Source organism: Pristis pectinata, chromosome 7, assembly GCF_009764475.1.
Source record: "Pristis pectinata isolate sPriPec2 chromosome 7, sPriPec2.1.pri, whole genome shotgun sequence".
Classification (NCBI taxonomy): Eukaryota; Metazoa; Chordata; class Chondrichthyes; order Rhinopristiformes; family Pristidae; genus Pristis; species Pristis pectinata.
Genome location: NC_067411.1, coordinates 49,633,339 through 49,658,523, shown reverse-complemented (window position 1 = coordinate 49,658,523; position 25,185 = coordinate 49,633,339). Strand labels below are relative to the sequence as shown.

The following is a 25,185-nucleotide window of genomic DNA, read 5'->3' as shown; positions in this document are numbered from 1 at the left end:
CTCTTTCAATTTTTGAAAAGGTTCTTCTGTGCAGTCATTGGCAGCTCTAGGAAAAAGTTTTTAAAAAGTTTAAGAGTTCTGTAAATGGATTCACACACTGCAGATCTTTATATGGAACACATGCAAAACAAAATTTGGGATGCAAGATTTTATAGGGAAAAAATTCATTTCACATCAGGCCAACTATTATTAACTGCTTCCAATCTCTTACAGCAAAATAAGTTATTTTGGTTTTTATATGATTGACAAAAACAAATTGAGGAAAATAAAGTTAACTTTCTGCCTCTAAATACAAAGTGGAGTTTCAAGCTAGTTCACTACTACTGCATAACAAGTACTGCAGTTGGCTTTATCCTTTTGAGGTTACATAATATTCTTCAATTGTGGAATGTTATTTTGTAGTAACGTGTTGCACATTAGCCAAGTTTAGAGAACATGTCATGTTCGAAACTAATTTCATTTTAAGCATGGAAACAGGACAATTTCTTTTGGTGAAAATAAACCAGTTAATAATGAACAAGCACAGATCCGTACTGTGCAGAAACAGTCCTCTTCGGCCCACCTCATCTGTGCCGACGATGAATTCTATCTACACTAATCCCATTTACCTGCATTAGACCCTTTATCACCAAGCACTATCCAACTGCCTTTTAAGTGTTGTAATTGTATCCAGCTCTACCATCACCTCTGGCAGCTCATTCCATATGCCTACCACTATGTGGAAAAACCTGCCCTTCAGGTCCCCTTTAAAGGATCCAGTTTGACAACACACCTCAATCCCTTGTGCCTTAACCTTCTGAACCAGCCTACCAAATGGAGCCACAAGACTTAAAGTCCATGTAAACCATGTCTACCATTCTGCCTTCACACAGAACATGACCCGTTTCATTCTCCAGCCAAAAACTGGCAACCTGATTGATCAATTCCCCACAAGAATTGAGCATTGCTTAGTTCATCTTGTCTCAGGCCAATGTAATCTCTAAATTGAATATCACACTAATATCCATACAAAAATACGAGATCAATTTCATCCTCAATTGCAACTCATCTATCAATAATACCATGCTTAAGAGATTACTTTAAGTTCAAAGGACTCCCTGTAGCAATTAGCTTCAGTTCCATTATGCCACTGACATAAATATTGTCACTAAAATTACAAAAGAGCAGCTTTATTTCTTCAAAATTAACCTGTCGTTCAATACAACTTAATTTACATCTACTAATGTTCATCTAAAGTACATAAGCAACCCACATTCCATGGTGGAGTTTGGACATTAGAATTCCTCAAAACCACCAATTAAAGGGACATATTAAAATTTAGAGAGTTTACGTTTTCTCAATGTAAAGATAATGACTTTCACTAGATGCTTATCCTGCAAATTAATGGCATTACCCATTAAGGATCTACCATTGTTATTAGATCTTACTTTTCTAGTAGATCCTTCATTCCTTTATGCTCTTTCTTCAAGGCATGATATTCATTAACCAATAATCTAGAGGCAAATACAAAAATGCACTTGTCATTTATCACAACTAACTCAGTTAAGCAATTATGTGAAAACTCATCCGACAGAAAAGAAATAAATGTACATCATTAAATCACAAAAATATTGATTTTTTTTTTACAAAATATAAACAAAAAAGGTAGTGTGACCCAGGAAAAGGTGACAAGAGCTTAGATGAAATAGTGAATTTTAAAAGGGATTTCCATATAGGAAAATGTGGTCAGGGTGTAGGGATAATATCAAGAAATCAGTAGTGGGAGGAGAGGGTGGCATTGGGAGTGAGGGTTAAAAATATGCAGAACAAGCTTTCTCTTCTAAAGAGTGAATAATCTGCACCATTAAATATTTTCTCAAAATTTATATATTTTTTGTATTTATCTGATGTTGGCTGCTGGCATTTGATTCTGATTGTTCCTGAAACAAGAGTGCAGTTAAGAGCCAATCACCTTAATGGATTTGGAGTCATTCACAGGGGGCCCCCAGGTTATGGAAGACCTGACTTACAAAAATCTGAATTTACACAAATTCTGCCAGACTGTGCTGTCAGGTAGTTCGAATCTCTTAGTCAGGAGACAATGCAGAGATCACCCACAAAAAAGCCAACATCTTTTCCCAACTCTCCAGGTAAGATCAAAGATTATGAATCTCGAGCCTCATCTCATCAGCGTACGCTTTCTTTTATTAAACTGCTGATAGTTTTCCTTACTGATTAGATCAGCTCTGCCATCACTCCTCCCGAGCTGCATTCAAACATTTGTCACAGACCACTTGCTGGTAACAACTATCACATTTGTTGACCTTCCCCAGGCTACTCTTTGCAAATCAGTCCAACAGCCATCAAGGGTAAAAACATTAGATGATTTTGGGGGAACTTTTCATTTTCAACTTGTGGAAGATTCAGGTTCCGGATAGATCTCAGGAACAGAAGCCTTACCTAACCCGGGAACTCCCTGTAAAGATTGGACTGTGTGGTGACTGCAGGTTTCCTTGCCTGATGAGATTTGGTTATGCAGTCTGGTAGTTCCATGGAGGAACTCAGATCAGGCAGCATTTACGGACTGTTTATTTCCCTTCATAGATGCTGCCCAACCTGCTGAACTCCTCCAACATTTTGTGTTCATTGCTCCAGATTCCAGCATCTGCAGAATCTCTTGAGTCCTGGTAGTTTCATGATTTTTGTTACAGAGGGTAACTATTTTCAAAAAACTAATGATTAGAATTTAAGTTCTCCATCTGCCAGAGGAATCTGAACTTGCATCTCCAGATCAAAGGCCTGGAACTCTGGCTGTAGTCCAATAGCTTACTCTCTACTTGTGCCCATCCAATACCTTCCTGCACAACATTATCCAACTCCCATTTTAGTGACTTTTTCCCTCTAATCAAGAGAGTTAATTATCTGTAAAGCTTCCACCGTTGTCATTCTGAGCAATAGCTTCAGTCTTCAATTAAATTGTTTCTAAGAACAGTACAGTTGCCATTAATCGTATTTGCTGTTTAATCATCTTATTAATGATCTTTCAAGGATAAAGATCAGTAGGTATTGAAATGTTTTTTTAATTGATCAATAAAGTGATCCCTGTAACAGGGTCCACAGGGCATCTCAATGGCACAGCTAGTAAAGCAGCTGCCTCCAGCAACCCAAACCTCCTGTGCTATCCATGTGGAGTTTGTACATTTTCCCTATGACTTTATGCATTTCCTCCAGGTGCTCTGGTTTTCCCTCATATCTCAAAGATGTGCATTTTGGTAGATTAACCGGCCACATTAAAGTGCCCCTGGTGTAGGTGGGTGGTAGAATTAGGGTGGAGCTGATGAGTGTGGAGAATAATAAGAGTAAGAGGGTACTCGATGGTTGGTGTAGACTTGATAGGCCCCAAGGGCCTGTACAACTTTATAACTATTTCACATGACATGCTTCACTTAGCAGAAAATCTGGAAGTTACTATTTCTAAAATGTCTAAAACCAGAGGGCATAGGTTTAAGGTGAGAAGTAACAGGGTCAAGGGGGATCCAAGGAATAATTTTTTTTTCCCCCCACCTAGTGTGTGGTTGCAATCTGGAACACTGGATGATGGAGGCAAGTACTCACATTAAATATCTAGATCAGCACTTAGATGGCTATGGACTAAGTGCTGGTAAATGGAATTAGCATAGATAGTATTTGATGGTTGTCATGGAGATGGGCACAAGGCCCTGTTTCTGTGTTGTACAACTCTACGGCTGAAGGAAATTGAGAGTAGTATAAAATTACATTAGAACAGTTACAATTACCCTCTATTCTAATGTATTGGCCACACCCCATTTCAAGACCAAAAAGGTGGCTTTGAAACCCTTTCAATTAATAAATAAATAGACCATGATGAAAGTAAGCCAGGAGGTCACAAAGTCAGCATTTCAGGTGTCACCTCCATTTACAAGGTATGCACTGACATTGCCTCCCAGACTTTGACTGGGAAAGGGAGGACAGGGGGAGAGGAAGATGCCAGGGCCAAGTCAGTCTTCAAATGGAAGTTGTTCCAAGAACAGAAGCAGACACATTACCTGAATAGGTATATTGCACACAGTCACAACACCTAACCTTGTCTGATATTGAGGTCTTCAATTAGTCCAGAATGTAACAGCACTTAAGTCCTGGTTCTCCAAATTGGAGCTGAGGGAATAAACTGGTTCACTACCCACCCACCTCACTTGCTCCCCCTCAGGGGTGCCCAGGGCTTTCCCCTGGAGCCTCTGGCCATCTCTTGCAACTCAAATTGCATAAACCAATTCTGAGCAGAAAAGCCTGAAAGAGAAAGAAACTCCAGGTGAAAAGTGGAGATTGCTTCTGACTGAGATTTTTGCATCTTCATTAGGCATAGGAGAGCTAATGTTGTCTGTTCAAAAAGGGCAGTAGGGATAAGCCTGGAAACTACAGGCCAGTGATTCAGTGGCATGCAAGCTGTTGGAAAAGATTCGAGGGATAGGGTTTGATTTCACTTGGAAAGAAATACTGCTTATAACATCAAAGTTTAGAATAGCTATGGAAAAGGATTACATCACTCCAAGGGGGAAAAAATGAATTGGAGAGAGCCAATTTCAAATGGGATGAGAACAGATCTGATCCATGTATATTGGAAACACAGCTACAATGGAATTGTAATTCAACAATGGGTGGTCTTTAAGAGTGGAGATGTTTTAGGTACCTACACTCCAGGCACATGACCATGAGGGAGAAGGGGAGAAAAATTAAAGTCAGTGCTTTAAGTGACCAAAATGTTAAAATAAAGAATAAAGAGCTTATGAGATTGTTGACATGCAAAGTCCAGGCTGATTGCAGAAAGTTCAAGGGGGAGGTAAAAAGAATATCATTGAGAACATGAGAGAAGTCTAGCAGAGAATAGAAAAGGGAATAAAGTATTCCATGAGCACTATAAAGGCCACCCATTATTAAACTACATTTTTGCCTGTCTGGCTGTTTCCAAATTACTTGGGCCAGATCAGTCCTCGTCTCATTCAAAGTGACTCTCTCCAATTGAGAATATTTCCTTTGAATGGTGGACATCCTTTTCCCTAGCTATTTTAAACTTTGTGATACTATAATCACTACTCCCTAGAGATGTCCTTGCACTGGTATTTCCTCTAGTTGCCCTACCTCATTACCCAGATCCATGTATATTGATGTCCTGATCTGAGCTGTAATTAAGAGGGCGACTGGACCCCATGTGAAAGCCAGATTCAAGGTGCAGGTTAAACACTCTTACATACTGTAAATACAGAACACCAAACTCTACATAAAATAAATGCAGTTATCCAAATATACTCACGCTTCCCTTCTTTTATATTCCTCAATGACAAAAGCTTCTTTCTGAATTCCTTCTAAAAACTGGTTACGTGAAATACAACATCTCATCGCTGCTAAATGAAGGTCTTGTGATCTTCCCCTCACTACCTTGTTGCGCCAGCTGCTCTCTATTTTAAATGTAGGAGGACAGAACTTGAGCAAAAATACTTGAGAATCATTAAATGAGAATTTTACCCCCTAATTTGACAGAAGCAGAATAAAAATCCCATACAAGCACTGCATCCTGGCCCTGAACTTTCAAAACAGATAGTATATGCACTAAGAGCTCAGACACTATTTAATTGATCCTTTTAATGGAAGCCCTAACTTGGCAACCTTGAAGGCTACAATTTTAATATCAGGGTGAAGATTATCAAATGAACTAGAAAATTCCAGAGACGTTCAAATTTAAGGGACACAAGTTATACCCATAATCATGCTCCCTTTTCCAAAATTTATTGTTGCTGTGTTACAAAATTTCACTGTACCTTTTGACCTGGGGAAAGGAAAGAAATATGACCATGTTCTTGACTTCAGATAGATGAAAGCAGAATGAGAAACAAAGGACTGCAGATGCCAAAATCCTCTCCCCATGTTTTTTCCTCTTCTCCCCTTTCCTAGCCCTTTTTCCCCTCTTTTCTTACCTTTTACCCATCCCCGGTGGATCTGCTCTCCCCTCCCCTGTACATCACTGATTCTTACCTGCCTCTACCTATCACCTCCCTGTGCCCATCCCACCTCCCCTCTTTTGTCCACCAATCACTGCTCTGCTTCTCCCTCCTATATATTGGGCTTCCCCTTTTCCTATCTTCAGTCCTGAAGAAGGGTCCTGACCCAAAATGTTGACTGCCTGCTCTTCTCCACAGATGCTGCCTGGCCTGCTGAGGTCCTCCAGCATCATAGTGTTGACAGCAGAATGAACTCTTAATATTCTGCACAACTTAATCTACTGCTGCTGGCAAAAGGGCTCTGCTAGTATCTGTGCACAACTAATCTCAGAAGTGGCTTCAAGAAAGTTGGGAGTATAAAAACTGACCGAGTGCTAAATTGAAAGCTAAACTTTGAATTTTGCTGTCATTGGCAACATATTTTCCACCAACTTAGCTAAAGTCAGGTGAATCAATGATCCAAAGCATCCAATATAAAACTGATCAATGCAATGGAAATGAAAATAAATACCCAAACTACAACCCCAAAGATTTCTTGACTGCAAGATTGTTTGAGACAAAATACCCCCACACCATGAATACAAATCCTAGTCTGTGGCATCCACACAAACCATTACCAGTGTGTCACATAGCCAAAAGGTACCAAAAAATGGAGAAGAACAAGCTCCCCTAGATCAACTGACAACCTACTCACTTGGAAATTTACAATCTAAATGAGAACCAAAGAGATTTTTCCAAAACATTCTATTGATACTTATAAAGCACTTAGTGATATACTAAGTAACGCTCCAATCTAGAAATAGTACATTTAAAAATTGATTACTAGAAAAGTTTAAATATCGAAGAGTACTTGCCAAAACATAATTTCAAATTTAGCCCAAAAATATTCACTTACTTTCAAGTTCTTCATTTAGCTTGTGCGTGAGTACATATTTGGCAAATGCAAACATAAGATTTATAAATTTAGGACCTCCAGGAGAAAGAAATAAAGAAGCCACAACCTGAGGAAAACCATTTCCAACTTCATCCTTTAGGGGTTAAAAAAAAAGCAAAGCATTAAAAATAACAAAGGCACTTACTCTGAATGTACAGTTCAGTTTTATGAAATACACCAAGGATGCCATCTCCAACAGCACCAAAATGTTATCAGTGGCTTTCTTCTATGTTAGGCATTACCCAGTGTTAGTGCTACCCAAGCCTGACCAGCAAAATACATTGGATGTATCAAGGTCAGACCACATTTCCCCACTTACCCCATGCCCAAAGAAGAATGCACCATGCTCAATAAAGCAATGAGACAACAATTGTAAAAATAGCTTTTACCCAAAGGATTAGCATTAATTCTGTTGGAGACCTTTCTAAAAAAAAATTGAACAACACTGCACAATTTAAAAACTGCATTTTCTCCACTTTTTCCACTGCACTGCCTCTTCAGAGATCTCTTCTCCTTGGTGCATTCCTCTTTAACGTGACATAGACTTCCGATCACTTATATTAAAGTTTTGCCTACAACCCTTCCACTTTCTCAGGAAAAATGACAGGGTTCACCTTCTACTACAGAATTATTCACTGCCAAAAGAGCACACCATATCCATAATAGCCAAAAACGAGGCAGAAAAAAATGTCTGGACTTGGTCTTAGCAGCTGAATGGAACTACCGTAGGTTTGGAAATAGTGGTGATGGCCAAAATGGAGACGAGTTTGGATGTGGGCAAAGTTTTAGATGCCAAATACAGTGGAATAATGGAACATCAGCAGCAAAAGGGCTGACACATGTCAGTGGTGTTGGTAGTGATAGTGGAGACAGACTATACAACATTAGATAGAAATGCATAATCTTAAGTGATGGTCTGAAGGTCATAATTAAGATTACAAACAAACCTTTAGTTTCAGCAAGGAAGAGAGCTGGTGACTAAGGAATGAAATTTGTCAGAAATGTAAATGTCTTAATATTAAGCTGGGGAACTTCTAGCAAAGCAGAAAACAACTTAGGAGCATTATGATATATGAAAATTATGATGATAAAACAGCTTTCCTTCTGATCACATTCACAATACTTCTAGCATCTTAATGTCCAACAATGGCACCCAATTCCATTAAATCACATTAACCTGCATTCAACCATATGTTTCTTGTTTAATTACTTACAGCAATCTTCTTCATCCATTCATAGCAGGCTTTTCTGAAGCATGCAGCACTTTTCTTATCATAAATAGGCCAACAATCCCTTAAAGGAAAAAAAAACACTTCTGTAAAAAAAACAAACTTTTCAATGAAATCAAATCAAAAACCCAAATTTCTAATGAAAGAACACTGGAAATATCAAGCAGTTCCAGCAATATCTTGGGAGGGAGAAAGTTACAAATAACTGGAAAATTTTGGAAACTTATACACTTTAATCAAGTGAAGATGGGTGGAGGGCAGGGTGGGTTTAGGAAGTAAAGGAAATTGTACATGACCATTGACCTGAACCAGATTGTCTCTCCCACCACAAATATTTCTCATATTTTTATTTCAGATGTTTGGGGGGGCGGCGAGAGGAGAGGGCCACGCGCGGGGCGGGGGGGGGGGGCGCGAGAGGAGAGGGCCACGCGCGGGGCGGGGGGGGCGCGAGAGGAGGAGGGGCGCGCGGGGCCGGGGGGGGGGGGGGGGCGCGAGAGGAGGGGGGGCGCGCGGGGCCGGGGGGGGGCGCGAGAGGAGGGGGGCGGGCGGGGCCGGGGGGGGGCGCGAGAGGAGGGGGGGGCGGGCGGGGCGCGGGGCGGGGGGGGGGCGCGCGAGAGGAGAGGGCCACGCGCGGGGCGGGGGGGGGGCGCGCGAGAGGAGAGGGCCACGCGCGGGGCGGGGGTGGGGCGCGCGAGAGGAGAGGGCCACGCGCGGGGCGGGGGGGGGGGGGCGCGCGCGAGGAGAGGGCCACGCGCGGGGCGGGGGGGGGCGCGCGAGAGGAGAGGGCCACGCGCGGGGCGGGGGGGGGGCGCGCGAGAGGAGAGGGCCACGCGCGGGGCGGGGGGGGGCGCGCGAGAGGAGAGGGCCACGCGCGGGGCGGGCGGGGGCGCGCGAGAGGAGAGGGCCACGCGCGGGGCGGGGGGGGCGCGCGAGAGGAGAGGGCCACGCGCGGGGCGGGGGGGGCGCGCGCGAGAGGAGAGGGCCACGCGCGGGGCGGGGGGGGGGCGCGCGAGAGGAGAGGGCCACGCGCGGGGCGGGGGGGGGCGCGCGAGAGGAGAGGGCCACGCGCGGGGCGGGGGGGGCGCGCGAGAGGAGAGGGCCACGCGCGGGGCGGGGGGGGGCGCGCGAGAGGAGAGGGCCACGCGCGGGGCGGGGGGGGGGCGCGCGAGAGGAGAGGGCCACGCGCGGGGCGGGGGGGGGCGCGCGAGAGGAGAGGGCCACGCGCGGGGCGGGGGGGGCGCGCGAGAGGAGAGGGCCACGCGCGGGGCGGGGGGGGGGGGCGCGCGAGAGGAGAGGGCCACGCGCGGGGCGGGGGGGGGGCGCGCGAGAGGAGAGGGCCACGCGCGGGGCGGGGGGGGGGGGGCGCGCGAGAGGAGAGGGCCACGCGCGGGGCGGGGGGGGCGCGCGAGAGGAGAGGGCCACGCGCGGGGCGGGGGGGGGGCGCGCGAGAGGAGAGGGCCACGCGCGGGGCGGGGGGGGCGCGCGAGAGGAGAGGGCCACGCGCGGGGGGCGCGCGAGAGGAGAGGGCCACGCGCGGGGGGCGCGCGAGAGGAGAGGGCCACGCGCGGGGCGCGCGAGAGGAGAGGGCCACGCGCGGGGCGGGGGGGGCGCGCGAGAGGAGAGGGCCACGCGCGGGGCGGGGGGGCGCGCGAGAGGAGAGGGCCACGCGCGGGGCGGGGGGGCGCGCGAGAGGAGAGGGCCACGCGCGGGGCGGGGGGCGCGCGAGAGGAGAGGGCCACGCGCGGGGCGGGGGGGGGCGCGCGAGAGGAGAGGGCCAGGCGCGGGGCAGGGGGGGCGCGAGAGGAGAGGGCCACGCGCGGGGCAGGGGGGGCGCGCGAGAGGAGAGGGCCACGCGCGGGGGGCGCGCGAGAGGAGAGGGCCACGCGCGGGGGGCGCGCGAGAGGAGAGGGCCACGCGCGGGGCGGGGGTGGCGCGCGAGAGGAGAGGGCCACGCGCGGGGCGGGGGGGGCGCGCGAGAGGAGAGGGCCACGCGCGGGGCGGGGGGGGCGCGCGAGAGGAGAGGGCCACGCGCGGGGCGGGGGGGCGCGCGAGAGGAGAGGGCCACGCGCGGGGCGGGGGGGCGCGCGAGAGGAGAGGGCCACGCGCGGGGCGGGGGGCGCGCGAGAGGAGAGGGCCACGCGCGGGGCGGGGGGCGCGCGAGAGGAGAGGGCCACGCGCGGGGGGCGCGCGAGAGGAGAGGGCCAGGCGCGGGGCAGGGGGGGCGCGAGAGGAGAGGGCCACGCGCGGGGCAGGGGGGGCGCGAGAGGAGAGGGCCACGCGCGGGGCAGGGGGGGGGGGGAGGGAGAGGAGAGGGCCACGCGCGGGGCTGGGGGGCGCGCGAGAGGAGAGGGCCAGGCGGGGGGCAGGGGGGGGGGCGCGAGAGGAGAGGGCCACGCGCGGGGCGGGGGGGGGGGGGGGGGGGAGGAGAGGAGAGGGCCACGCGCGGGGCTGGGGGGAAAGTGGTCGGTGGGAGAGAAGAGTGTCTATCGATGGATGAGAAACTGTCTGTTACTACAATCCACGTATGGAAATTGGGAGTAATCTGGTGGACTTCACTTTGTTGCTGACCTGTAGAGGGAAACAGGTATTTGTGTGGATGGCCACAAGTCGGATGCTTTTCGGGGTGAGGAAGTCACTACCGTTTGAACACAGAGGTGTCGTTTGGGTTCCACCGTGGAACATTTGGATTTCGTAATTACTCAATGCTCTCTCCATCTATGTCTTATCTTCAGACAACAGTGGTTGTTGAAGGCGGCTTTGCTCATGTTTCACCTTATGGCTTGCTGAACTGAACTTTAAGAACCTTTCCTGGATTGGGAGTTTGGTAATTTGCCACACACACGAGTCAGGTTTTTGGAGGTTAGTGTTGAAGGTTTACCATTTTTACTTCTAATATTTTTATTTATTTTTTTTATTATCTTTAGTTATTAATAAACTAGTTTTTAAACACTGAATCATGACTGTTTCTTTTGTTGCTGATTTATAAGACTTTAGAGGTATTGAAACAGAAGCTTCACGTACTTCAAATAACATACTATTTAAGTTTTAAGTTTCAAAGCAGAGCAAGTGTTGGTTTAGAAAGCATGTTAAGGCAGAAGCACATTCATCCTCCAAAGCCAATACAGACAGCATGTTTGGGATTTTCCCCCATGTGTTGTCTGATTCATGGTGTTTAAGTGTCAGACAGATTAGAACAATACTGTTAGAACTATTCAATTCATCTTTGCCATTCTACTTCTTACCGAAAGTGAATTTCTGCAATATTTAAATAAGCATCAGAAAGGGAAAAGACTTAAAACTTTACTTGCAATTCATTAAAATAACCTAAAAACCTCAAAAACTGTTGAAATGAAAGAAAATTTAAATACACCAGCTCTAAGAGATCACTGCAATTTGCAACTATTAATTTTCATGCTGTCAGAAGTACCTTAGTTCAATAAATTAACTGCATGCTCGTGATCAGAAACTGCAAGGAAATTAATTTTCATTTACAAATTACATATCACTACAGTTGCAATAAGCTACCAATCCTGCATGTGTGGCAACCTTGTGGTTCTGGTACTATTCTAGCAAATCAGGAGTTCAAATTCCACTATTTCAATCAAGTCTGGTTATTTGTGGACTGTTACCAAGCAAATGCCAAATTAACAGATTCATCACTAGAGTCAGCAAAGGGAGGCTACCATCCAAACCTGGTCTGAACAACGTACAAATTCAACCCTCTTGATGAGGTAGACTTGGTTAACGATAGCAAAACAGTTCACAATGGTCCTCACTATCCAAAAATGACGACATCATTTTGTCAGTATCTAAGTGGCAATATTTAAGTGTTACACCTGCCCCTACACCTCCTCCCTCACCACCATTCAGGGCCCTAAACAGTCCTTCACATGCAAATCTATTAGTGTCATTTATCTCATCCAGTGCAGCCTCCTCCATATCAGTGAGACCCAACGCAGATTAGGGGAAATCACTTCGTCAAGCACCTTTGCTTCATCCACTGTAAACAGCCAGGATCTCCCGATGGCCAGGCATTTTAATTCCATTTCCCATTCCCACACCAACATGGCAGTAGAGAAGGCTGTGGACAGACAAGTTGAGGCTATACACATTAGAAGAACAGCACCTCATTCTGCATTGGTAGTCTCCAATCTGACAGCATAGACATACATTTCTGCCTGACATCAATTTTTATATATGCTGCCTGACCTGTCAAGTTCCTCCAGCATTTTGTGGATTGCTCCAGATTTCCAGCATCTGCAGTCTTTCTTGCATCTCCAACAGCATTTTGTGGTGGGAACATGCAGTTATACTGGAAATCTAAAAGTTACTACACTCACATACATCTAATTAGTATCTGGGAAAGCAGTTTGATTAGCCATCAGCAGCAACACAAAGCTGGAGGAACTCAGTGGGTCAGCAAGCATCTATGAAGGGAAATGGACAGTTAGGAGTGTCCAGGAAGGATTCCTGACACAGTATGTGGACAGGCCAAACTGGACCTGGTACTAGGCAATGAGCCTGATCAGGTTTCAGGTCTCTCAGTGGGACAGTACTTTGGAAACAATGACCATAATGCCTTGACCTTTACCATAGCCTTGGAGGGGTATAAGAGCAGATGATATAGGGAAGTGTTTAATTGGGGGACAGGGAATTATGATGCTATTAGGCAGGAACTTGGGAGCATAAATTGGGAATCGATGTTCTTGGGGAAGTGCACAAAAGAAATGTGGAGGTTGTTTAGGGAGTACTTGCATGGGGTTCTTTATGGGTTTGTCCCAATGAAACAGGGCAAGGATGATAGAATGAAGGAACCATGGTTGACAAGAGACATAGAACATCTTGTCAAGAGGAAGAATGCAGCCTACCAAAGGTTTAGAAAACAAGGATCAGAAAGGACTCTGGAGAGTTACAAGGTAGTCAGGAGGGAGCTTAAGAATGGACTTAGAAGAGCTAGAAGGGAGCATGAGGCAGCCTTGGCAAGTAGGATTAAGGAAAATCAAGGTGTTCTACACACAAGAATAAGAGGATGACTAGAGTGGGGGATAGGACTGATCAGGGATAAAAGGGGAAACGTATGCTGGAGTCAGAAGAGGTAGGGGAGATTCTTAATGAATACTTTGCTTCAGTATTCACCATTGAGAGACCATGACATTTGCAAGGATGCTGTACAATATGCTAGAGCATGTTGACGTGAGGAAAGAGGATGTGCTGGAACTTTTGAAAAACATTGAGATAGATAAGTCACTGGGGCTGGACAGGATATATCCAAGGTTATTACAGGAAGCCAGAGAAGAGATTGCTGCGCTTTTGGCGATGATCTTTGCGTCCTCACTAACCACAGTAGTGCCAGATGATTGGAGGGTGGCAAATGTTTCTCTTTTGTTTGAGAAAGGGAGTAGGGATAACCCTGGGAATTATAGACCAGTGAGTCCTACTTCAGTGGAGGGCAAGTTACTGGAAAAGATTCTTAGAGACAAGATTTATGAGCATTTGGAGAAGCATAGGCTGATTAGGGACAGTCAACATGGCTTTGTCAGGGTCATGTTGTGCCTCACAAGCCTGATTGAATTCTTTGTGGATGTGACAAAGCACATTGATGAAGGTCAAGCAGTGGATGTGGTGTACATGGATTTCAGCAAGGTATTTGATGAGGTTCCTCATTGAGAGCTCGTTCAGAAAGTTAGAAGGCATGGGATCCAGGGTTATAGATGGAGAGTATTCTGCCTGGGGGCCAGTGACGTTCTGGAGGGATCTTTTCTTGGACCCCTGCTCTGATTTTTATAATTGACTTGGATGAGGATGTGGAAGGGTGGGTTAGTAAGTTTGCAGATGACAAAGGTTGGTGGTGTTGTGGCTAGTGTTGAAGGTTACAACAGGACATTGATAGGATGCAGAGCTGGGGTGAGAAGTGGCAGATGGAGTTCAACCCAGAAGAGTGTGAAGTGATACACTTTGGAAGATCAAGTTTGAAGGCAGAATACAAGGTTAATGGCAGGACTCTTAGCAGTGTGGAGGAATAGAGGGATCTGGGGTCCACATCCATTGATCCCTCAAGGTTGCCATGCAGGTTGATAGGGTTGTTAAGGCAGCATATGGTCTGTTGGTCTTCATTGGTAGGGGTATTGAGTTCAAGATAATGTTGCAGCTCTGTAGAACTCTGGTTAGACCACACTTGGAGTATTGTGTTCAGTTCTGGTAACCTCATTATGGGACAGATGTGGAAACTTTAGAGAGGGTGCAGAGGAGATATACCAGGATGTTGCCTGGATCAGAGAGCATGTCTTATGAGGATAGGTTGAGTGAGCTAGGGCTTCTCTCTTTGCAGAGGAGGATGAGGTGACTTGATAGAGGTGTACAAGATAAGAGGCATAGATCGAGTGGACAGTCAGAGACTTTCAGGGCAAAAATGGCTAACACGAGGAGGCATAATTTTAAGGTGATTGGAGGAAGGTATGGTGGGGGGGGGGGTGGGGATGACAGTGGCAAGTGTTTTTTTTAAAAAAAAGTGGTGGGTATGTGGAACACAATGCCAGCGGAGGTGGTGGAGATAGATACATTAGGGACATAAGAGACTCTTAGATAGCCACATGAATGATAGGAAGATGGAGGGCTATGTGGGAGGGAAGGGTTGGATAGATCTTAGAGCAGGATAAACTGTGGGCACAACATTGTAGGCTGAAAGGCCTGTACTGTGCTGTAATGTTCTGTGTTTTATGACAGTTGACATTTTGGGTTGAGAACCTTCATCAGAACTGGAAAGAAAGAGGAGATAGCCAGCATAAAAAGGTGGTGGTGGGGGGTGCAAAGAGAAGGGGTAGAGAAAGAGCTGGCAGGTGATAGGTGGATCAAGGCAAGGGGCTTGATAGGCAGCTGGGGAGGGTGGGAAAAGGGGAAAGCAGGGGAAGAAAAAAAGTGGAAATGATGCAAGAAGCTGGGAGGTGATAGATGTTATTCAGGACACAGGTTAGATCCCTTGCAAGAAAATATATATTCACATTGCTCCTGTGTAAATATCCTACAGATAGCTCGAGCATCAAAAGCATTTCTGCCAATTTAATACAATAGATCTTTAGTCTGAATATTGGCAGTCTTTAAACACCTTAAAATCCAAATTTATGAAAAGTGATTTAATCAAGAAAAATTCATGTTAAAAGTTCAGTAAAGTTTATTATGTTTCTCATGGTGTTTATCTACTTGCAAGATAACATTTCAAAATTACATCCAATGCAAACATCTCAGACTTATAACCTAAATTAATCTATAATCAAATACTGCTTGACCCAAGGAATTCAGACTGACTATGACCTACTTTACTTTTACCCAATTATTCTCATTGTTACTTTAATCCAATGTAAAACAAAAAATCTCATCAAGTTACATCTGTATCAGTTAACAAACTAAACCACTCATCTTACCTGAAGACAATATTGACACGAGTTTGGTCCAATTGCATGAACAAATAGTACACAACAATTTGGAATGCTTCCACATTTGGCTTGTCAAACATATCCCTGTTAAAAGAAATATGCAGTTATTTTTAATATTAGTGGTACTGAAATTTCAGCCATTTTTGACACCATCTTGACAGAACTCAAATCTCCATAGTATCAGTATAGTTCTGGACAGTGTGGTTCCAATTGAAACCACTGAAGGCTGTGCTGTCTGGCCAGTAACAAGGTTTATAGACCCTAAACAGTGGGATCATCAGGAAATTAAAAGTATCTAACAAGGAAAATACATGAGGGACTTTAACCTGCATATAGACTGAAAACCAAATTAGCAATTGCATGGAGGACAAATTCATGGAGCATAGAAGTTTTTTTTAAAAAAGGGACAAAGAAACTGGCTATTTTAGATCTAGTATTGTACAATGAGGACAGATTAATCAATAATCTAATGAACTAGGGACAAGCAATAAATATTGGCCATTGGTGATGAAAAACCATATTTTACCTCATCCTAAATGGGCAGCCCTTACTTTTAAAGTTGTGTAGTTTGCTATTTTCCTTACAAGAACAACATCTCCATATCCACCCATTCAGGTCCTCTCAGTCTCATGTTTCAATGAAGTCCTTTCTCATTCTTCAAAACTCTAGCAGACAAGACTACAGTATCCAACCTCTCCTCAAACAATTAGTCCATTCTAGGGTTAGTTTAACAAAGCTTCTCTGATATGATCTCAAGGCATTAACATCAATCCTCAGGGCCAATACTGTATACAATACTCCAGACACGGTCTCACCAATACTATTCGATGAGGGAAGGAGTACCTGACGTTCAAGATCTCAGATCCATCACAAAAGCTAATGGGCTGCTAGGCAAGGATCACAGCTACCCTACATGTTTGTGACACCTTAACTACCTACAGCAGGCATTTCAAGGCACTGGGAAAATACTACAAATATTTTCTCCCCAAAATCCTCCAATTTATTGGAAGGACCAGCCAGCCAATGCCAGTTGTCTTTCGCAGATCATCCCTAGTATTGAGGCCATAGTTGCATTATTGCCTACATCAGTAGGTCTTCCTCATTCAAGGAAAAATGGAACCACAATCTTATTTTTTATATTCAATTCCCCTACAATAAGCAATAACATCCCATTATATTTCCTTATTACTGGCTGTACCAGCATACTAACCTTCTGCAAGTCATAACTAGGACCCCCAATCTCAATATTTAGATATACTTTTATTTTTCCTGACCAATTTAATATTTTTCCCACATTATACTCCATTTGCCAGATCTTTATCCACTCAATCTACCTGGGGCCTCAACATTTATATAAACGTCAAGGCCCCAGCTCCAATCCTTGGCACACCACTCATTTAACCAACCAGAAAAAGGCCCATTTATGTATACTCTTTCCTATTAGCCAGCATTCTATCATTGCCAAAATATTCTCCTACACCAGAAACCTTTAATTTCTACAATAAATTACAGCATTATTTTCACAGGCCTTCTTGAAATTCAAGTCCATTCTCAGGTTCCACTTTATCCACAGAAAGTTACTTATTCAAAAGCTTCACTAAACTGGTCTAACAATATTTCCCTTCCACAAAACAATCTTATGATTAATTTTTTGTGGCTCATGTTATTTGCCCCTTATCAGCCCAGGCATGACTGTTGCCTGTACATTGTTGCTTGCAGGTACAGACTTTTTTTTCGCCAAGGTGTTGTGAATGGAATTGAACATTGTGAAGTCATCAGCAAACATTGCTATATTTGACCTTATGTTAGAAGGAAGATCACAGAGCAGCTGAAGATGGTTGGCCTAGGGCAATTCCTTGAGGTAATCCCACAGCGATACCCAGGAGCTGGGACGATTGGTCTTCAACAACCACCTTTCTTTATGCAAGGCAGGACTGTGTGCATTGGACAGGGGCTTCTAAAAAAGTGATCATCAGATCATTTAAAATTCTCAGTTCAAAAATCATGTAGTTCATACTGAAGCTGAGGTTTTCCATCTAAACAAATCTATGAAGGCACGAAGGGCAAGTTGAAGGAAATGTTGTTCAAGGACATGTCAGTGGACATGTAAATAATACTTAATTTGCTACAAATTATCCATTCTTTTAAGGCACACAAAAAAAAGACACCTTGCTTCACTGAATTCCAAAACACTCCAGATCCTCAGCATTACTGCTTTTCATGGCAATTTTAAAGCCTTTTCCTTAGATTTAATCTTCATCAATTGTGGAATTGAATTTAGGAGCCGGGAGGTAATGTTGCAGCTATATAGGACCCTGGTCAGACCCCACGGAGTACTGTGCTCAGTTCTGGTCACCTCACTGCAGGAAGGATGCAGAAGCCATAGAGGGTGCAGAGGAGATTTACAAGGATGTTGCCTGGATTGGGGAGCATGCCTTATAAAACAGGTTGAGTGAACTCGGCCTTTTCTCCTTGGAGTGATAGAGGATGAGGGAGGACCTGATAGAGGTGTATATGATGATGAGAGGCATTGATCATGTGGATAGTCAGAGGCTTTTCCCAGGGCTGAAGTGGTTGCCACAAGAGGACACAGGTTTGAGGGACTATGGAGTAAGTACAGAGGAGATGTCAGGGGGAAGTTTTTTTTTTACTCAGAGTGGTGAGTGTGTGGAATGGGCTGCCGGCAACGGTGGTAGAGGCAGATACGATAGGGTCATTTAAGAGACTTTTGGATAGGTACATGGAGCTTAGAAAAATAGAGGGCTATGGGTAAGCCTAGTAATTTCTAAGGTAGGGACATGTTTGGCACAACTTTTTGGGCTGAAGGCCTGAATTGTGCTGGAGGTTTTCTATGTTTCTATGTCAATATTACTGAGCCATTGCCAGGAAGAGCAGTGAGCTTGAGGATTTGGAGTGTTTTTGAATTCAGTAACCCATGGAAAAGAAATAGATAAGGGAAAACTGAATACAAGAGTAGATGAGGAAGAAATGAAAATAAGAGTTTCTATAAGAATGGAAAAAGGAAAACTCTAGCAAAGACAAATGTGGCAGAAGAATTAAATGACTATTTTGTGTCTGTCTTTACAGAAGACAAAAATCAGACACAAGTCAGTCTTTCGGAAATACTGGAGAATCAAGGGTCCAAGGCAAAGTCAGAAATATTAGTAAAGACATAGTAACTGACGAGTTAGTGAGCCTGAAAACAAAGGACCAGGTGATCTCCATCCCAGAATTTTGAAAGCAGTGGCTATGAATATAGTGGATGCTGTAGTTATCTTCCAAATTTCTGGAATAGTTGCTGCAATTTGGAAGGTAACAAATGCAACCCCAATATTTGAGAAGTGGAGAGAAGTAACAAGGAACTACCAGCCTGTTAGCCCGATGTCTGTAGAAAGTAAAATGCAGCAAGCTATCTTAAGTGTCTTGATATCATGTCCTTTAACAAAAATTATGCTAGAGCAGTGAAGCTTAATGAAAAGGGAAAGTATGTCTGACCAACCTACTTGAGATCTTTGAGGATTTGTCAATAGGTTAGACAGAGGAAACTAGTGGATGTTGGTTATTTGATTTTTCAGAAGACTTCTGTTAAGGTTCAACATAGACAGCTGCTAAACAATTACAAAACATGGAATTGGGGTAATACATTAGAATGGATTAAAAGATGGGAAAGGTATGAACATAAAGATCCTTTTTGGGTTGGCAGGCTGCAATGAGTGAAGTACCTTACAGATGGGTGCTTGGGCCCCAATTATCCACAATATAACAGCAATTTGGCCAAGGAGACCAGGTGTAACTTAAGTTTGTTGATGATACAAAACTAAGAGGAAAATGTGAAAATTAACAAGGATGCTAAAGGGCATCATGGTGGTAGAGAAGCCAAGTGTCTGGGCAACAACATGGCAAACAGCGTACATTGTAAAGAAAAGTTATTCTCCAAAGCAGAAAGAATACCTTCTCTCCCCCCCACATGATGAGATTAGGAAACAGTGTTCAAAGGGATGTTCAAATGCACATTCCTGCACACAAGTCACTGAAGGCTAACATTCAAATGCAGAAAGCACTAAAGTAAACATCATGTTGCCCTTTATTGTAAGAGGATTTGAGTACTAGTGTAAAATACGTCTTATGTAGGCCACAACGAGACCACAAGTGGAATATCCTGCAAAATGTTGATCTCCTAACCCAAAAAGATTTTTGCTTGGAAGTGTGGTAAATATTTACCAGATTAGTCCCTAGAATGGCAGGTCAGTAATATGAGCAATTGCTACACTTTTCTTTAGAGTTCTGAAGAGCAAGAGGTGACCACATTAAAATATACAAAAATTGTTAAGAGGGCTCAACAGGATGGACATGGGGAGGATGTATTCCCCTGGCTAAGGGATCAGTCTCCAAATAATGGGAAAGCCATTAGGAGATATTTCTTCACCCAGGTGATGAACCTTTGGAATTTTCTACCCATACAGATGTGAAAGCTTAGTCATTGATTGTTTTCAGAACTTAAATTGTCAATTTGTGTGCCTATAGAAGATCTAAAAGGGCAACAGATGGTCACATATGAAAATACAGTTGATGTGACATCATGGACTTTCAAAAGGCTCAAGACTGAAGCATGTGGCAGTTGCATGGATAAAAACATACATAGATTGTAGCAATAGAGTTGCTTTTTGGATGTTCGAGGTGTGAAGTAGAGTGGAAAGGAATGTACAGTACACAAGATGCCGTAGGAAGTCAGCAGATCAGGCAGCATCTATGGAGGGAAATGAACAGTCAATGTTTTGGGTTGAGACCCTTCATCTGGGCTGAAAGACATTCCACTCTCCCTTCCTCTATCTGCCTATCACTGCTCTTCACCTGGATCTACCTATCACTTGCTAGCTCTTGCTCTACCCCTTCCCTCCACCTTTTATACTAGCTATCTCCCCTCTTTCAATCCAGATGAGAAGTCTCAACCCAATAAGTCAACTGTCCATTTCCTTCCATAGATGCTGCCTGACCCGAGTTCCTCCAGCATCTTGTGTGCTGTTTGATTCCAGCATCTGTAGTGTCATGTCTCCAGGAATGTACAATGATGTTTTCCCAGTTTTGCCCTTGTAGATCATGGTGATTTGTATTAAAAGGGCATAATTTCCAAAATTGTAACATAAAATCTTGGGAGCATAGAGAACAGTGATGAGAATAGAAATATGCTATAAATATACAAAAATACAGACTGGTGGAATGGGCAGACACATGATAGATGAAATTTAATGCAAAAAAAATGCAAAGTGCTACATTTCATTTGGAAGAATAAAGCAATGTAAACCATAAGGCACAGCTCCAAAAGGAGTACAGTACCAGAGAAGCCCGTAGGTATACAAGTAACACAATTTAAAGAGGCATGCAAACTAGAGAAAGTGGTTAAGTTAGTGAATAGGACCCCGGGCTTTATAAATAGAGGCATGGAGTACAAGACCAAGGAAGTCATGAGAAACTTTTATAAAACACTAAGCCACAACTCTGATAGTGTGCCCGGTTCCATGCACTATAGTTCAGAAAGACGTGCAAGCGTTAGAGAAGATGCAGCAGAGATTTTCGAAAATGATTACTGGGAGTTTAGTTACTTTGAAGATAAACCTATAAAGGATTACCAGTTCATCCAGAATGCTGTAACGGGGCATTTAGATAAAGCTACACGGCTTTACGAAAGAAAAAGTTAATAGCAGGTGTTTTGAAACGTTACTATACAGATAGATGAGAGCGGCGCAGATTACAGAATAACGCTGTAAGAATGGTTACTGGAAAGGAAAGAGGAATGAGCGTTGCGTTTGCAGGTAGGTACACCTTTACCAGTACTACGCGGTGGGTAAAGAGGCACCCCGGCAAAGGCGGGGTGAGCTCCGGGACTGGAGAGCAGAGTTCGTTAAAGGCCGAGGTACGAGACAGGGGCTTTGATTCACTCACACGCCAAATACAGTGCGGTTCGCCGTCCGCTGCTCATCGTCGGTCGGCGTGAAGCCGAGGGCCAGCAGCGCCTTCCACAGGCATTCCTTCCGCCAGTTCCCCGCCATCACACGGCCCTGCGTCAGCCCACCAAGCTAGGCCGCTGCACTCTACCACGTCCCGGCCTATCCTGCAGGGGGCTCAGGTCTGGGTCTGACCCGATTCCCGCTCTGCTACACTGAATTCCAGCCCGGTCCGATCCGATCCGGCCCAGCCCACTCCTTTCACTCCTCACCAACTCCCGCTTACTGCGCGCCAATTGTAGTGTCCCTCCGTTATTTCCGCTTCAAACGCCACTCACCGGCAGCCAATCAAAGAGCGGCGCCAAGACACCGCGGGAGATAGTTCGCCGCTCTGATTGGTGGGAGACAGTTCGCCGCTCTGATTGGTGGAGACAGTTCGCCGCTCTGATTGGTGGGAGACAGTTCGCCGCTCTGATTGGTGGGAGGCGAAAAGAGCGCGTTGAGGCGCGGGTGGCGCCGCCGTTTTCCGTTGGTTCTCTCAGGGCGAAGATGTCCGTTCTGGCAGGGAAACAAAAACAATGGTGACAGATTTGAGAGTCCCAGTGGATGATTTACGGACGGTTAGTACGCGGTTACGACAAATAATTAGGAAAATCATCACCTGCAGGTTCTCCTCCAAATCACAGATCATCCTGACTTGGAAATGCATCACTCGCTTTATTGCAGCGGGTTTAAATTCTGGAACTAACCAAATTGCGGTGGTAATCCCTTAACCAGAAGGGCTGCAACAATTCAAGTCGGTTGCCCAAGGGCAGTTTTAGGGAGAGACAAAGACTTTGCCAGCAACACTCTCACAAAAAACAAGTTATTTATTCATTGATGCAGCAAAGTGTGCAGTTAATGGCAGGATCCTTAACAGTACTGATGTACAGAGGAATCTTGGGGTCCAAGTCCACAGCTCATGCAAGTAGGGTGGTAAAGAAGGCATATGGCATGCTTTCCTTCATTGGTTAGCTTACTGAGTACAAGAGAGAGTCATGTTATTGAGTCATGTAGTGATACAGCACAGAAACAGGCCCTTCAGCCCAACTGGTCCACGCTGGGCAAAATGCCCCATCTTAGCTTGTCCCATTTGCCAATGTTTGGTCCTGTACCTGTCCAGCTGTCTTTTAAAAGTTGTTATTGTACTTGACTCAACCACTTCCTCTGGCAGCTGATTCCACATAAATACAACCCTTTGTGTAAAAAAAATTGCCCCTCAAGTTCTTATTAAATCTTTCCCCTCTCACCTTATACCTACGCCCTCTAGTTCTCGATTCCCCAATTCTGAGAAAAAGACCGAGTGCATTCACCCTATCTGTGCCCCTCATGATTTTATACACCTCTGTAAGATCATCTCTCAGTCTCCTACACTCTAAGGAATAAAGTCCTAGCCTGTCCAACCTATCCCTATAACTCAGTCCCTCAAGTCTTGGCAGCATCCTTGCAAATCTTTTCTGCACTCTTTACAGCTTAATAATATCTTTCCTATAGCAGGGTGACCAAAACCGAACTCCAAGTGTGGCCTCACCAGTGTCCTGTACAACCACACCCTGACATCCCAACTTTAATACTCAGTGCCCTGACTTATGAAGGCCAGTGTGCCAAAAGCTTTCTTCATCACCCTGTCTACCTGTGACTCCACTTTCAGTGAACCATGTATTTGTACTCCAAGGTCCCTCTGTTCTACAACGCTCCCCAGGGTCCTGCCGTTCACTGTGAAAGTCCTACCTGGATTTGACTTTCCAAAATGCAATACCTCGCACTTATCCGAATCGAACAACAATTGCCATTCCTCAGCCCACTTACTCAGCTGATCAAGATCCCCTGTAATTTTAATAACCTTCTTCATTGTCCACTATACTACCTATTTTAGTGTCATCTGCAAACTTACTAACCATGCCTTGTACATTCTTATCCAAATTGTTGATATAAATGAGAAACAACAATGGGCCCAGCACCAACACCTGAGGCACACCACTAGTCACAGGCCTCCAGTCTGAGAAACAACCTTTCACTATCACCCTCTACTTTCCACCATCAAGCCAATTGTGTATCCAATTAGCCAGTGAGGAGGTGTAGGATTAATAAACTATAACTGTATTCATATCTTAAGATGGATGAGAATTATGGCTGCTCGAAATACTGATTTAAAAAGTGTCCTTCAGGCCAGAACAGCTACACCACTGCTCTCCTGGGCTGGGTGCTGTGTGGTAATTGCTGTGTCTGGAACTTAATTGGATTCCCATTATGTTTGACTATGGAGATGATGGTCAATCTTAACAGGAAATGGGAAGACAATTAGCTGAACCTGGGGTGTGAGGCTGCTCTTTGTCCATCTGCAGTAGCCCTTTGTCTGTTTCCTGCTCAACCAAGAACTCCGACGCCTGACTCATTAAAGTGTGCGTGACAATGTTTGTATAAATTACTGTCTGCCCCCCTCCCCGTACCTCGGAGAACCCCACCGTGGTCTCTGCCTGAGAGTCAGGAGGTTTCTCCCTAGCGATATATTGCTAAATAAACGCGTTTGAATTAACCTGTGGCACTGTGTGATTTACAGCAGATGGAAGTGGGACTTCAAAATCAGGTTAACACCAGCTCTCCCTGGATTCCATGTGATCTAACCCTCCAGAGCAGCCTTATCAAGAGGGTGTGGAACATTATCAAAGGCCTTACTGAAGTCCATTTAAACCACGTCTACCGCCCTGCTCTCATCAACTTTCTTGATCACATCATCAAAAAACTCAATCAAGCTTGTAAGACATGATCTCCCATGCTGACTACCCCTAATCAACCCCTGTCTTTCCAGATACTTGTATATCTTATCCCTCAGAATCCTCTCCTACCACACATGTTCGACTTACTGGTCCATAGTTTCCAGATTTTTCTTTGCCACCCTTCTTAAATAAAGGTACAATATTTGCTACCCTCCAATGTACCGGCACCTCACCCACGGCTGACAATGATGCATATATTTCAGCCAAGGCTCCCGCAATTTCTTCTCTTGCCTCGCACAGTGTTCTTGGATATACATGGTCAGGCCCTGGAGATTTGTCTACCTTCATACCTTTTAAGACATCCAGCACCTCCACTACTGTAATGCGGAATATTCCCAAGACCTCCCCACTTACTTTTGCTAGTTCTAAAGTCTTCATGTCTTTCTCCACGGTAAAAACAGAAGAGAAGTATTCATTAAGGATCTTGCCCATCTCCTGCGGCTCTACAGAAAGGTATCCTCTTTGGTCTTTGAGGGGCCCTATTCTCTCTCTAGTTACTCTTTTTCCCTTAATATACCTATAAAATCTCTTTGGATTTTCTTTTATCTTCTCTGCCAAAGCTATCTCTTGCCCCCATTTTGCCTTCCTGATTTCCTTCTTGAGTACACTCCTGCATCCGTTATACTCCTCCAGGGATTCGCTTGATCCCAGCTGCCTGTACCTGACCCGTGCTTCCTTATTTTTGGCCAAGGCCTCAATATTCTAACCAACAGATTGCAGTCAGTGAGGATAGGCAGCAACACCTCCAGCACAATTATTCTAAACATTGGTGCCCCATAAGGCTGCGTCCTCAGCCCTCTACTCTACTCCCTATATACTCATGACTGCATGGCCAGATTCT

At 44.9% G+C, this 25,185-nt stretch overlaps 1 protein-coding gene across 2 annotated transcripts in view; it reads right to left on the bottom strand.

Annotated features, from left to right (window-relative positions):
- The window catches only part of haus6 (HAUS augmin-like complex, subunit 6), a 54,396-nt gene extending 32,555 nt beyond the window's left edge, over positions 1 to 21,841 (bottom strand). For both annotated transcript variants that reach the window (XR_007956641.1, XM_052019956.1), the window contains exons 1-7: positions 21,527 to 21,841; positions 15,575 to 15,670; positions 8,142 to 8,220; positions 6,889 to 7,021; positions 5,309 to 5,453; positions 1,428 to 1,493; positions 1 to 46 (exon numbers count right to left, since the gene is read on the bottom strand). Coding sequence is in view for 1 of the 2 variants with exons in the window: in XM_052019956.1 (XP_051875916.1) it covers positions 1 to 46; positions 1,428 to 1,493; positions 5,309 to 5,453; positions 6,889 to 7,021; positions 8,142 to 8,220; positions 15,575 to 15,670; positions 21,527 to 21,633 (672 nt within the window). In the remaining variant the exon portion in view is untranslated. The remainder of the gene's footprint in view (positions 47 to 1,427; positions 1,494 to 5,308; positions 5,454 to 6,888; positions 7,022 to 8,141; positions 8,221 to 15,574; positions 15,671 to 21,526) is intronic.
- Positions 21,842 to 25,185: the final 3,344 nt, after the last annotated feature.